Here is a 14,790-nt window from a genome sequence, read left to right as displayed (position 1 = left end):
AACAGGCCAAGGAACATCTATTGAGGTATACAAGCTAAATAATTCAGTGGGGAAAAACTATTCCAGTTTGCTTTCCAAAACTTGTGGGGCAAGAGAAAGAGAAAAGCAAGAAAATACAGTATCTGTTTGGAGCCTAAAGATGAGAGCCATCCCAAATGCTAAAAAATGTTCTTAGGCCAGGCATGGTGGCATACACCTGTAATTCGGCACTTCGAGAGGTCGAGGCGGATAGATTGCTTGAGCACAGAAGTTCAAGACCAGACTGGGCAATATAGCAAAACCCCACCTCTACAAAATATACAAAAATTAGCTGGGCATGGTGGCATGTGACTGTAGTCCCAGCTACTCAGGAGGCTGAGGTGGGAGGATGGCTTGAATCCAGGAGGCAGAGGTTGCAGTGAGCCAGAATCATGCCACTGCACTCCAGCCTGGGTGATAGAGCCAGACTCTGTCTCCAAAAAAAAGAGAAAACCTGTTCTTGTCTGGATGTGCAGAGACTACTGGCATTTCTGGTCTCCTCTTTCCATCTCAACTAATACAAAGCATCCATTTCTCAGAGGAGAAAGCATTCTGCTCCAGAGCTTAAAGAGGCACTCCTGAGCTACAAGGACTGCATTTCCTAGTCAACACATGAGAGAGAAACATGTCTAATACAGACTGACTGAATATCTCTTACCTGAATCCAAATTTATCCATTGCAACGGAAATGTGCCGTGGCTGTGAAAAACACCTGTAGGCATTATGGTCATCCATTGGAATGAGGTCCACGTCACTAAACACAAAGCAGGTGTAGTCATAGTCCTTCAAGGCTTCTCGAAACCCAACGTTGAGCAGCTTAGCACGATTGAACATAGTGTCTCCGGCCTGGTACAGAAACAAAAACAGTGATATCAAATGCCTTAAAGCCTTTGGGAAGGCACTCACAGGGACGGGTGACTTGTCCACTACAACACATGGTCACTAGTAAACTCCTGGGCCTCACTTTTCTGCCCTCACTCTACAATCAGTACAGAGTAACCAGACCTCTGAGTCAGCAATTCCCCTCTAGATCCTGCAGAAGGATTTGCATGTGTGTGAATGAGTAGGAACAACACTGTCACTGTGGAATGTTCATCACGGCAAAAGATTGCAAAAAATTTAAGAATCAGTAGAGAACTGGTTCAATAAATCATAGTATATCCATACAATGGAATGGAAGTGTTAAAAAGAGGCAGCTCTAAAAGGAAAGGTGAAAAAAGGCATTTAAACACATGCATTATTTATTTATACATACTATACATAAACTCTAGGAAACCGGTGACATTGGTTGAGTACCTACGAGTCTTTTCACTTCTACCTTCCTTATATGGTTGACCGTGGTTTGATGACCACATTGATAAAAGCAAGGTGCACAAGACAGAAGAGGGACACCTGCTTCAGGGTGCCAACCCATGAGGTCCCAAGGCACCAAGTCTGCTGGTGCAAAGGCACTGAGTATTTTTATATATTTTTTTGAGATGGAATTTTGCTCATGTCACCCAGATTGGAGTGCAATGGCACGGTCTTGGCTCACTTCAACCTCCACCTCCCAGGTTCCAATGATTCTCCTGCCTCAGCCTCCCATGTAGCTGGGATTACAGGCATGAGCCACCATGCCCAGCCTATTTTTTTTCTCCTGCCTTAGCCTCCCAAGTAGCTGGGATTACAGGCATACGCTACCATGCCAGTTAATTTTTTTTTTTTAAGACGGGGTTTCACCATGTTGGTCAGGCTGGTCTTGAACTCCCGACCTCAGGTGATCCACCCACCTTGGCCTCCAAAGTGCTTGGATAACAGGCGTGAGCCACCACACCCGGCCCCAATTTTTTTTTTTTTTTTAGTAGAGATGAGGTTTCACGTTGGCCAGGCTGGTTTCGAATTCCTGCCCTCAAGTGAGCCACCCACCTCGGACTCCCAAAGTGCTGGAATTACAGACATGAGCTACTGCGCCCGGCCACACTACATGTTTTATTTGTTTACTTTCAGTAAGAATGTAAGCTCAATGAAGGCTGAGATTTTTTTGTTCCTTATTCACTCAGTTCCTTGAATACTGCCTGTCACACAATAAGAGCTCAATAAATAGTTGCTGGTTGGCTGAATGAATGAATGAATGAATGAACAAATGGGGTTCAACATACAATGGCAGATGGTAATTCCTTCTGGGAAGCTCAACCAAAGAGGCATGTGAGGGGTCACCACAGGAATCACATTACAGGGTGGAGTTAAGAATCTGGTTTTACCACCTCCCGTGGCCCCAGGTTAGTAAGGACAGACCCAGCACTGACATTGCCACCCCTCACTCTTAGCAGTTCACAAAGCCTCCTGCACACATGCTGTCATCCTAACCAGAATCCTCACAACACCAACACGAGGAAACAAGCTAAGGCCCAATACTTTGGAATCCTCATTCAGTGGTCTTTCCCATCTCTCTTGGGTTCAACACAATCAGAGCCCTCTACTTTGGGGAAAAAGTGCGTCACAGGGGCTTGGGATTGGTACACAATCTCAAAAGTGGCATGCTCAAAGTCTTCTCTCCATGCCCTCAAAAGATGACCTGGGTTGGGCGTGGTGGTTCACACCTATAATCCTAGCACTTGGGAGGCCAAGGTGGGCAGATCACAGGAGTTCAGGAGTTCAAGACCAGCCTGAGCAACATGGTGAGATCCTGTCTCTACAAAAAATTACAAAAATTAGCCAGGCATGGTGGTGCATACCTGTAGTCCCTGCTACTCTAAAGGCTGAGGTAGGAGGATCACCTGATCCCAGGAAGGTTGAGATTGCAGTGAGCCATGACAGCACCACTGCGCTCCAGCCTGGGTGGCAGAGTGAGATCCCCATCTGAAAACAACAAAACAAAACAAAAAAAACCCACAAGACCTATAAACTGTACTCCACAAGGCTGCCTACGTACGTACAAAATTAACAGGTGTGCCACAGCCACCCAGCCTCAGGTGGGGAACTCAGGGAAGCAAACCACTTAGGGAAAGGCACCAGGAAGATAATCAAGGAAACATTTTACACACAAGAGCTCGTTTTTTGAAGTCTCTGACAAAGTTTTCTAACCCCACATGGTGAGTGAAGAAGGAGCCCAAAGGCATACTGTTTTCTTTGGCTACCCCACAGGCTGAGTTGATTTGAAATTCTGCGTTCAGCTAATTCTGTGTAAGTCATAGGTTCAAAGAATTTCAAAGTTTAGGCTGGGTGTGGTGGCTAACGCCTATAATCCCAACACTTAGGGAGGCTGAGGTGGGTGGATCACTTGAGGTCAGGAGTTCGAGACCAGCCTGGCCAACATGGTGAAACCCCAACTTTACTAAAAATACAAAAAAATGTCGGGTGTGGGGGCTCACTCCTATAATACCAGCACTTTGGGAAGCTGGGATGAGCAGATCACCTGAGGTCAGGAGTTTAGCCTGACAAATATGGTGAAACCCCATCTCCACAAAAATCAGCCAGGCATGATGGTGAGTGCCTATAATCCCAGCTACTCAGAAGGCTGAGGTAGGAGAATCATTTGAACCTGGAAGGTAGAGGTTGCAGTAAGCCAAGATCATACCATTGTACTCTAGCCTGGGCAACAGAGCAAGACTCTGGCTCACGCCTGTAATCCCAACATTTTGGGAGGCCAAGGTGGATGGATCACCCAAGGTCAGGAGTTCAAGACCAGCCTGGCCAACATAGTGAAACCCTGTCTCTACCAAAAATACAAAATTAGCCAAGCATGGTGGCGGGAGCTTGTAATCCCAGCTACTTGAGAGGCTGAGGCAACAGAATTGCTTGAAGCCGGGAGGCGGAGGTTGCAGTGAGCCGAGATTGTGCCATTGCACTCCAGCCTGGGCAAGAGTGTGAAACTCCGTCTCAATTAAAAAAAAAAAAAAAAAAGAAAGAAAGAAAAACACACTTTAGAAATTGGATATAAAAATTATGAAGTTGTTGGAATTATTATAATATAGTGTGACTATTCACTGGGGAGGGGATACCATACACAAGCCATGGATAAGTGTTTTAAATGGCATTTCATTTAATCATCTTGACAATCTTGTAACAACCCTCACCCCAACCTAGATTACACTGTCAAACATAATTCAGCCCCATTGAGCACTTTTCCAACCAGCAAAGGGAGGTATACCAACTGAGTCTTTCTACATCTGTGCACTAAACCCCCAGGGCTGGCTGCCCAGCTCAGGACCATGCTCCCTTCTCTTGTACACTCCCCAATAACTGGGGCAGAGGGCTTTTTGAGGTCATGTCTCTACCACAGGCTTGGGCCTACTGGTCTTGCCTATTTGATCTAAGCAGATTCCTGACTGAGACTGAACTAAGCGTTGTTCCTTTCCCAGGAATTGGAATTTTGGAACCATGAATGAGCACCTCTAGAGCCAAGGCCCATGAGCAAGAGCACTCTGGAGAAGCCCAAGAAGCAGACCTGGTTCTACCCCCTTTCACTGTGGGGGGTGCCATGGCCCTTTCAGCATGGTGAGATGCCCCAGTGTTCAGCACAGACTTAAAACTGGTGGTCAGGCAGTTTTCCAAAATAACCTAAACTACATATCCCTCCCTCTCTCCCTCCTCCCAGCCAGGCCTCATCTGTGGGATGCAGGGAGACAGAAGCACATGGTGCACTTTAGCAGGTGCTCTCACCTATGGGGGCCCTGGGAACACCAGGCCAGCAGAACGGTGGAAAAAGAAAGTGTCCTCCCCCAGAATGAGAGAAAAGTCAAGCATTTTCTAGGCTTCTTTGGGTGAAATGTTATAACACTGGGGCATGCACCTTCTTTGATAAGAAAGGCCTCAGCAAGCTTGCCAAGCCCCACCACTCGCAGGAGGTGGGAAGACACCCAGGCTCACTCCTGCCTTCCTCACTGAGCACACTAATCCGGTGCATCTGCTGCTCCATTCGCTCAAGTAACCGTTGATCAAGCACCAAATACACCACTGTAACAGACACATGCATTTTTAATCTCAGGAATGCTGGCTTCTTTACTTATTAGCTGTGTGACTTGGGGCATATCACACCTCCAGGCCCCTGTTTCCTCTTTTGTGTCATGGGGATAGCATGCACATTGTATTAAATGAGACATGGGTGGTAGGCAATGTTGTCTATCAACATAAGATTAGGCCTACCCTTTAAAAGCTGAGTCTTTTAGAATTAAGAAAAGCCAGCCCGAGGAGGTTGAGGTTGCAGTGAGCCGTGACATCACCACCACACTCCAGCCTGAGCAATACAGTGAGATTCCATCTCAAAAATGGGGCCTGTGGCTGCCCCACTGGCTAAGACCTCAGCACACTGCCTGGCAATAAATGTGGACTACTATTGTTATGACAGGAAGAGGCTTTCTCACCCATCTTGAACAGTCTGACCATTCCAAATGTCTCTTAGATATCCTACCTGGAGACTGTACCTTCTGTAGTGTTTGCTTCAAGATTCCTCCCAAATCCTGCTTCTCTGATGAAGAGGGGAATTACCAAAAACATTTAAGGCTCAAGGGATTTAGGCTGTGGCTTACAGGATCAGAGTTTCTCACAGCAGAAGAGAGTCAGGAGGACCTCTGGAGGCCTGTGAAATGCATAGGAAGTCGCGGTAAAGAGGAGCCAGCATGCTGGGTGCAGGTGTCCCATTGAAAGACCCAGCTTATAAAGGGTGGGCCTAAACTTATGTTGGCAGACAAGAGTTACAGTTATCGCTTCCTTCTAAGGCAACTGCTGCTTTTAGAGGGAGAAGACGGACCCTCTAAAAAAAGGCCAGAAAACATATAAAATCTCCAAACAAATGAGCAGAGACTGCTGCAGAAGGGGACTGGAGACAGCAGACAGAATCGACCAGACATCGACTCTGGAGGTGGTGGTGGGAGAGAAGGCAACGGTAGAAGCAGAGAAAAGCATGCATGGTGAGAACATCTGTAAAGGCTGTGAGGAAAAGGGAACAGTCAAGGAACTACAAGACATTCTGAATGAGTGAAGCCAGAATGAGACATGAAGGCAGAGATGGGCCAAATCACAGAGGCCGGGGAGGAGGGTTAGGTGCTTGCTAAGACACTTAAGCTTTATCTTTATTTAGGCCACAGGGAGCCTTAAACCATGGTTTATATGTCAAGGAGGGATTTGTGTCCCAATCCAATTGAAGGCAAGGAGATCAGTTAGGGAGTTGTTGTATGATTCCTGTGAGGCAACAGCGGTAGGTAAGCAGACAGTGTCTCTCCCAAGGGCTAAAGGCAGGGGATCCACTTCCCCTTTCGCACATCCCCTGCTCCCTGCGCATGTGCACTACACTTGCAAGCAGACTTTGTAGGGGTGGGGCGAGAGGCTCAGGACAGGTGCCCAGAGTGTGGCCTAATTCCGAGAAAAGCCTAACTGTGGTTAAGTAAGGCAAGAGTGGCCTTCCCCTCACTGCAACACGGGACAGATGACCAACTATAGAAAGCAACAGGCCCCTCTTGTCCAAGTCCCAACTATTCTAGAGAATTGTTCTGTCCAACCACCCTGCCTTCCTTCGATGTCAGGTCCATGTGTGTACATCAGCAGACGCATCCCTTGTCCATAATGGCTTAGGGACCAACTGCGTCCAGCCTCTCCTGCACCAAAAGACACAGCAGCAATGTGGTTAAAACCATCAACTGAAAGCCAAGACTCTCAATGAGTCAGAATTTCTACATGATGAGAGACACTGTTGCTCCCATATACATGCCCTGGCTCATCACAGAGCTACACCCCTCCCCACCATACATGAAGCTACCACTAAGCTGTCAACACCACAGATCCGGGGGCAGGTCTATAGCCAGTGGCAATGTTTGCTGAAACACCCTCTGTATGCTTTTCTGTGCCCACTAAGACAGTAAGAGGAAGGAACTAGGCCGACTGGGTTGCATGAAATAGTAACAGATCAGCGGCAGCAGAAGGTCTGACTGGGCACTCTACAGGCCTAAGTGTGGATCCTGGAACAGTGGACAGGCTAGGAGGTGATCCCAGAGAATTACTGGAAAGAGCCTGGGATTATACAAATGCTGAGTTTGTGGAGAGCTAATAATATCTTCTCACCCATGAGTTCACAGCAGTTGGGCTCTAGTTTTGCTTCTGTTGTTGTTGGGTTTTGGGGTAGGGAGACAGGGTCTCGCTATGTTGCCCAGGCTGGCCTCGAGCTCTTGGGCTCCAGCAATCTTCTCACCTCAGCCTCTTGAGAAGCTGGGACTGTCAGCACACACCACCATGCTCTGCTGGGATCTAGCTGTTAACCATAATAATATGGTAACTCAGAGCTCTCAACAAAACTCGGATCTGAGATTTAAACGTTTCACCCCAGTGAGTGACAGAAATGGACCTTCAAGGGTTAGAGATCAGGCTAAAGGAGTGGTTTTCAGCCAACCCAAGTCACCACTCTCAAGAGTGAGCACAACCTTGACCCCTGCCACACAGGAACACAGACTGGACAGAGGTTATAAAGTTGCCCTCAGAGAGAACTCAGCTCCTAAAACAGCCCAGCAGGGCTTCTGGGTGAAGTGAGCACAGAGGAGACTGTTTTAAACCCAGCTCCAAGGAGCCAGCGCAGGATGCCTGCCTCTCCCAAGGCCTGGCACACTGAGAAGTGAAGACATGGCTTTCTGCAGATACATCAAGACAGTGGTGCTAAGCACATTCAGGATGTTTGAGATACAAGCTGGAGAAAAATACTTGAGGAAAGTAAAGCTTCTCTTTCAGAAAGCCATTTGGCCATCTATATTAAGAACTATAAAAATGTGTAAACCATTTCTGAACACATAATCCCACATCTGGAAGTCTAGCCTGGGGAAATGATCCTAAATGTGGAACAAACCAACACAGAATAAACTTCAGTCTGCAAGATGTTCATTATGGTATTATTTATGCTCATGGAAAATTAGACATTATCTAAAGGCCTTCTAAGAGAGAAAAGACAAGTTAATTATGATGAAATTCTATGATCAACTACTATGAAGGCATGTAAAGTGATGATGATGAAGATCATGAAATAACATGGGAAGATGCCGATGATAAAGAATTTAAGGAAAAAGCAGGGTACATACAGCAGGAGCTCAACTGTGGTTTAATTTAAAAGAAGCTAAACTCTCAGACTCTGTACAACAGGCTGGCTTCCAGCAACTTTGGCATTTGAGAGAGAGCCCACAGAGGCCCTGGCCTTGCCTGGGAGACCCCAGGGCCTGAGGATGGCACACTCACGGGGTTATTTACACAGCCTCCCCCTGACCAGCAGGGCCCTGGCTCTGGGTTGATTTGAGGGCATATGAACATTACCAGGGTGGTGGTGGCAGCGGTGGTGGCAGCAGCAGTGGCAGCAGCAGTTAGGTCGGCATTCCTCTCTCTCTAGGAGGCGGAGAGTACAGAAGAGAAGGTAGGTGGAGAATAAGAAGCAGATCAGAGAGGAACTTCTCCTTCCACTTGCTTTGCTACAAACAGGATTAACAAGTAAAGGCAAAAGGCCCCTGCTAGAAGGAAAACAAAAAAGAAGAAAAAGAGAAAAGGGTGGATGCAAGGGAGAGAAGTGAGGAAGAGAGGCAAACGTCAAAGCTGCAAGGGAAAAGGGGCCCATTCTGACGACCACTGTTCCAGTGCAAAGGCAAATTCATAATAAGCTGTCTTTCCCTGTCACGGAGTCACCGGTGAGCATAAAAAAAATGGTGTTTCCCGGAACAACATCCACGGAAGCAATTTACCAGCAAATCAAGTCCCCAGGAGAACAGAGAGAAACATGGACCAGGAGGGGCACACAGCAAAGGGGCAACACTCAAACAGTGATGGTGTAGAGACTTTCCCTGGCCTTCCCACTCTCACTCCCCACCCCTGGCAGGCTCCAAAGGGTCCTTCCTCCTGCCTGAAGGAAGGGAGGCTGCAGGACAGGACCAGCCCTACCCCACCCCTCCCAAGCCCTGTTCCCATACACATCAATCTGTGCACTGACAGCTCAGGGAGAAAATGGAAGGCAGGGATGGGGGGAGGGTAGAGATGATCAAGATAGAAACCAAACCAATGGGGCCATAAGCCCAGGCAGCTGTCCTTGCTAATGGGACAGACCCAGGAGTCTGTTTTTCCCCAGTTGATCTTGCTCTTGTATAGGAACCAGCTGCTTGGACCAGTGACAGAGACAATTGCTCAGGTAGGGTGACAGATGCTCTTACTCACTGAGGGTACAAAGGACTGTCTCCAAATCCATCCTCAACCAGCCTGGAACTATCACCCCATCATCCTAAAACAGTACACAGAAGAAAAGAAAACAGGAGAAAACTTCAAAGCCAGACAGAGTCCTAAGGGCAGCTGGCTGTGCCCTCCCTCCATTTCTCCTTTGAGGCAGGGTTCAGGGACTGGACTAACAATGGAGCAAGCCTCCCAGGGGGCTCTGGGGCTGTCCTCAAAAGCTGCTGTACCTCCTCACAGGACCCAGTGAGACTCACAGTGTTGGCAAGTGTACGTGGAGCATTCTGGGAATAATGTTGGCAGGGTGACACATTCCTCAGGCTCTAGGTCACCTCTGTCCAAACTCCAGCTCTGCTTCTCAGCCATTATGTGGCTACCATGTGCTTACCTTTGGAGCCTTCCCTCCACAGGAACAATCGGAAGACAATTTGCCTCACTGGTCAGAATTCAAAGAGAGACCATAAAGGTGCTAAGTCCAAAGGACCCTAAAGGAGTCTTACAATCATTAACAATCACAAGACTAAGATATTTATAGGAGGTCACCCCAAGGACTATGTCACAGGCAGCCTGTGCTCTGTTCAGCAACGAGCCGGAAGCTTTGGGGAGAGGCCCAGGGGAGGGGCCCTGCAAGTTCCCAAGCGTCATAACCTGGCCTTACTGGGAATGGAGGCTTCACTTCCAAGAGGCACAGATCTAGGCAGAAGACCAGGAGCAGGGGGTCCTGAGACTAGGTATAAACAAAGGGTCAAGAGTCCTGGGGAGAAGCCCCATGCTTCACTCACCGCATCGATACTGACTATGCACCAGCTGTGTGATCAGGTAGAAAGAAGGGAGGCAAACATGAGGGACTGGGAGTCTGGGGGCTGGGGTGAGGCCAGAACTCAGATAATCATCTCTTTCCAGAAAGTTCTGAGCAGTCTGGGAACAGCAGGGAGGGAGAAGTCAGCTCTACTCCAGGCACTCCACAGAGCTAATGAGGTTGGGGACAGAAGCTCAAAAGATGGCCAGAGACACACTAGGAACAGAGGGGACAGCATAAGCAAAGGTACAAGGAGGGGAGGACAGGGATGTCTGGGTGTAAATGGGGAATCCAGTGAAGGAGGGAGGAGGAGGAAGTGGCTGGAGGTAGGTCAGGGTCTCAGATACTAAGCCTGGGCCTTCCAACCATTTAGACCCTTGCCTGTGGGCAGTCAGGAAATGCTAACAGCTTTAAAAAGAGGAAGTAACATGGTCAAAACCAGAAAAATCTTGGGCAGCTGAGGGAGAAGAACAAAGGTACCAGAAGATATGCAATTGGAACTGGAGAGACCGGTCCCGGGTACTGGCTATGGGGCAAAGGGCTGCCATGGTGATGACAAACCCACCTGGCCAGCTGTGCCTGCATTTCTCACTCATTTTGTAACTTTTATGTTGGGTAATCCCACAAACATCCTGTATTCCTTAATTTATGGCTAATGCTGCCAGGTGGCAACCTGCCCTCCCTTCACCTAGAGTGGCTTTACAGTCTCATTTCCGGATTTGAGTATGAGGAAATGCAGCATGCATCCCTGTTTGCTACGATATCTTCTTCTTCTTTTCTTGCGGCCATTGACATCAGAATTCTATATCTTGACATCCATGTCTCCGAGTCCAAGGAGCCAAATAGGATTCTCTCATGCTGGTGAGCTAAGGTGTGGGTGTGGGGGGAAGAGACCTTGAGGACAAAGAGCAACTCTTACTCTTCTCTGTCTCTACTAGAAGGCCCCTCTCCGTTCATTCCTGCAATATCCTTGAGATATAAATTATTACGGTGATTACAGAGGCCCAAGCTAAATGGGAGTGCTTAACAGCTTACTACAGACAGAAGTATGAGCCATAAAAACCTGTGAAAGTTCACTCCTGTGTGTGGAGCTTGACACACAGCCCCACTCTGAAGAGGCTTATAGGCCCAGCAAGTCCTCAGAGTCCTCTGAGATTCCGCCACCTGGCTCATTCCATTATCCATTATCCATTATCCTCTGACTCCAAGGAGTCCAAACCAATAGGAGGAAGGATCCTGATATGGGCCGAGTGGGAGTGCAGCAGGAGGCAGTGGGAGCCATGAAGAATTCACCACCACAGAAGCAGGCAGAGAAACAGGCAGAACTAATGGAGAGTGCAGGGGCAGGAATGGATATCCAGTAACGGCTGATATTAACTCAGGGTTTACCATGTGCCAGATGCCTCACAGCCCTCCCCGCCAAGGAGGAAATGGAGGCCTGCAGAGCTTAAGTAGCCTGCCTGAGGTCAGTGACTGGAAAGTGGCAGTGCCAGGACTGAACCTAAGCAGTCTGAGCACACAGCACACTCTCAGCCCTGGATACCAGGCTGTGAGCAACACTAGGGGCACCCTGGTCGCGAGGAGTGTCACTGATGGCTTGAGAAGGCACTAAACCTGGAGTCAGGAGCTGGGGTTTGAGCTGTAGCCCTGCTGTTGTCTATGTGGCTTTTGGAGCCTGTCCCTCTCTAAACCTGTTTCCTCACCTGTGACATGGAACAGAAGTTTCCACATTGTCTAGCCTCAGGGGTCTGGGCAAATCCTAGCAAAGACTGAAAGGGAAGCTAAGGAGGTAGAGATGGGACATGGCCCCTACTTCAAGTAGAATGAAACCCTTATGACCTACTGTAGTGGAGGGTGTGCAGCATTTCAGTGGGGCAGAAAGAAATTCGATACTGAAAAGCCTGTGTGGGAAGCCCTGGACCAAATGACCAAATGTCTCAGAAGCCACTCTTATTTTGAGCATTCTTTCTATCTAATCTTAAATGGGTGTGTGTGTGTGTGTGTGTGTGTGTGTGTGTGTGTGTGTGTGTGAATGAACAGTCAAAATGACAGTAGGGTGTCTGGACCAGGGAGCCCCTGAGAGGCTATAAAGAGGGCTAACAGCCCATAAGGTTTATTTGCTCAACAAACAGTACACGAAGGTCAAAACCAGGTGCTACAAAATCCCTTTCTTCTTATTCTAGAATATAACCATAAAACAGATAACACAGGAAGTTCCTAATGCTTCTCCTTCCACCTCTTTTTTTCAGGGTTCAGGTTTCCCATTACCATTTTATTATTTATTAGGTAATATTCTTTACTGGAAAGGCAGGGCAGACTTTAAGCCTTTCTTGACTTAGTTATTTGGACTCTGACCTTATTTTCCCAAAATGATCAATTAGGGTGAGACTGGAGCACAAGATAGGAGAGTAGCCGGGAAAGAGGGAGAAAAAGAGGAAAAGATTGTCTTAAGGCGGAAAGTCAACCCTTAGAGGAGAAGGAAAGGATGAAGAGAAAAAAAAGTATAAGAAAAAGAAAAAAAGAGATGATACTGACAAGATAAGAAAAAAGGAATTATATATGTTTGAAAAACCAAAACTAAAATATTCCTGATGCTAAGCTATGAAGTGGGAAGAGGAGGGAGGGAGGGAGGATGGGCAGTTCCCAGTATTCCAGGGAAAGCAGGTAGGCAGTCAGGAGGAGACGTTAACTCAGGCCAGCTTGCCCCAGAGTGCGACTCACAAAACACTCATCACTTGAGACGGTTCTTGGAAAAGTTCCCCAGTCAGGCAAGCTCAGGAAACACTTCTGGAGTTACAGTATACACCGGGGTACCGAAGGCTCTGCAGGAACGAGACCTGCTTGACATGGTTCAACCCAGCATTCCTCAAGCATATTTGGGAGAAGCACTCTCCCATGCGGTGCCCAGTGTTAGCCAGCACAGCTGTGCCACCGGTCTGAGCTGGCATGGTTAGCTGTTCTGCCTACTTGGATTGAGGTGGACAGGAGCATGCAGCTGGTAGAGGACATTCAGAAATCTGCTATGCTGAGCCTGGGTAGTATGTAAATTGTATCACAGGAATTTAAGCTGATGGCTAGATTTCACTGGTCCAATATTTGTTTGGACTTCAAAACAGGGAAGTCTCACATTCACCAAAACTGCAACATATCTAGACATAGCATCCCACCCTCCAGGCTTCCTCTAGAACAGCTACCTCAGTTCAAAAATTCAGCATCATCACTAACTCTCTTTTACCCTCTTTACCCAAGATTTTATTCTATTTTATTTTATTTTGAGACGGAGTCTCACTCTGTTGTCCAGGCTGCAGTGCACTGGCACAAACTCAGCTCACTGCAACCTCCGCCTCCTGGGTTCAAGCGATTCTCCTCCGTCAGCCTCCTGAGTAGCTGGGACTACAGGTACCTGTCACTATGCCCAGATAATTTTTGTATTTTTAGTAGAAATGGGCTTTTACTATGTTGATCAGGCTAGTCTCGAACTCCTGACTTCAAGTGATTCGCCCACCTTGCCTTCCCAAAGTGCCGGGATTACAGGCGTGAGCCGCTGCATCCAGCCCCCAAGTATATATTGTATATATTTTAATCTACCTATAAGGCATCCAGACCATGGCTGTCTGTCTTCTACTCAGGCAGATTTGTGGGATGCCGTCAGATGCCCTGCTGAGTAAGCTCTGACAGCATTGGATCTACAATGCATCCCTCATCTACAAGCATAGTAACCGTCAAGACAGAAACGAGATGCAGCTGGCACAGCTTGTTCTTGGTCATCCCTGCTGGCTTCTGGTGATGGTGGCCGCCTCTTCCAGGTGCTCGCCGCCACTGCTTTAATAACAGGATCCTGAATCTTGCCGTCATCGGTATGTGCTCACTGGCATCAGACAAATGTTTCTCGATCACAGGGCTTTCCTTAAACGAATACTTGCTGGGTTAAAGTGACCTGTACTTAGCAGGACATTTACCTGTTCTTACATTCTCCAATATTCTTCCAAGGTGACCCACAACTGCGTAGCTGTCTTGCTTGCAGGTGTTCACAGGGCCCTGGTCTGTACCTCACTTGGCCAAAGAATTCAAACAGCTTCAAGGGTTTTGCCCACCACCGGCTCCTCTCCTGCTTCAGTTTCCTTGTAATAGGGCTTGTTCTGCTCTCCCTTGCCTTACAGGCTTCACTCTGACACCTGGCCCCAGAGCTTCTGGTGCTTTAATACCCCAGTGAACATCTCAATTTCCAGGAACATGCGAGGGTCCTTTCTGCCTTGAGGTCCCTGATCACTGGCCCCAGCTGAGACACCCATCTCCCTGCAGACTTTGGAACATAGTTTATATCCTGATTCTTCCAGGCCATTGCGCTCTCTCCTTCCTGTGAGTTTCCAAAGCATTTGGCAGCCACCATCCAATCACAGGTTATTTGGGTCTGTTAACAAATTGATCTCTGGGAGGGTACCACTTGCCAGAAGTGGGTTGGAGGCTTTGGGACAGGCCAGGACTGAGACCTTACACATCTTCGGAATCTCCTGCAGCAAGTGATGCAGCACAATGCCACAGCAGTCCTCAAGTGCTTCCCCTGGGGTTCCAGGGAAGATGCACAGAGTCCCTTGACTTCGATGGAAGGCATAAACTGCCAACAATCCTCCTACTTAAAGCAGAGTTTATCTTGAAATGCAGTGGACATTGGGCCTTGTAGAAATGGGCACACTCAGATTCTTCAAATGAATTTCAATGAAATTTGGTGCCTAGATAAGTTAGATGTGTCACAGCACCTAGGAGGTTTCAGTCTAAATATATAAATTTAAGTGTTAGGGATAATCTTGAAA

The 14,790-nt window shown here is 47.8% G+C and overlaps 1 protein-coding gene across 2 annotated transcripts in view; it reads right to left on the bottom strand.

Annotated features, from left to right (window-relative positions):
• Positions 1 to 14,790, bottom strand: part of B4GALT1 (beta-1,4-galactosyltransferase 1) — a 68,575-nt gene that overhangs the window by 17,300 nt on the left and 36,485 nt on the right. For both annotated transcript variants that reach the window (XR_004275692.1, XM_032299972.1), the window contains exon 3: positions 677 to 864. Coding sequence is in view for 1 of the 2 variants with exons in the window: in XM_032299972.1 (XP_032155863.1) it covers positions 677 to 864 (188 nt within the window). In the remaining variant the exon portion in view is untranslated. The remainder of the gene's footprint in view (positions 1 to 676; positions 865 to 14,790) is intronic.

The sequence above is a fragment of the Sapajus apella genome, unplaced genomic scaffold (genome assembly GCF_009761245.1).
Source record: "Sapajus apella isolate SASKATOON/1434 unplaced genomic scaffold, GSC_monkey_1.0 scaffold42, whole genome shotgun sequence".
Classification (NCBI taxonomy): Eukaryota; Metazoa; Chordata; class Mammalia; order Primates; family Cebidae; genus Sapajus; species Sapajus apella.
This window is presented reverse-complemented; position numbering and strand designations above follow the sequence as displayed.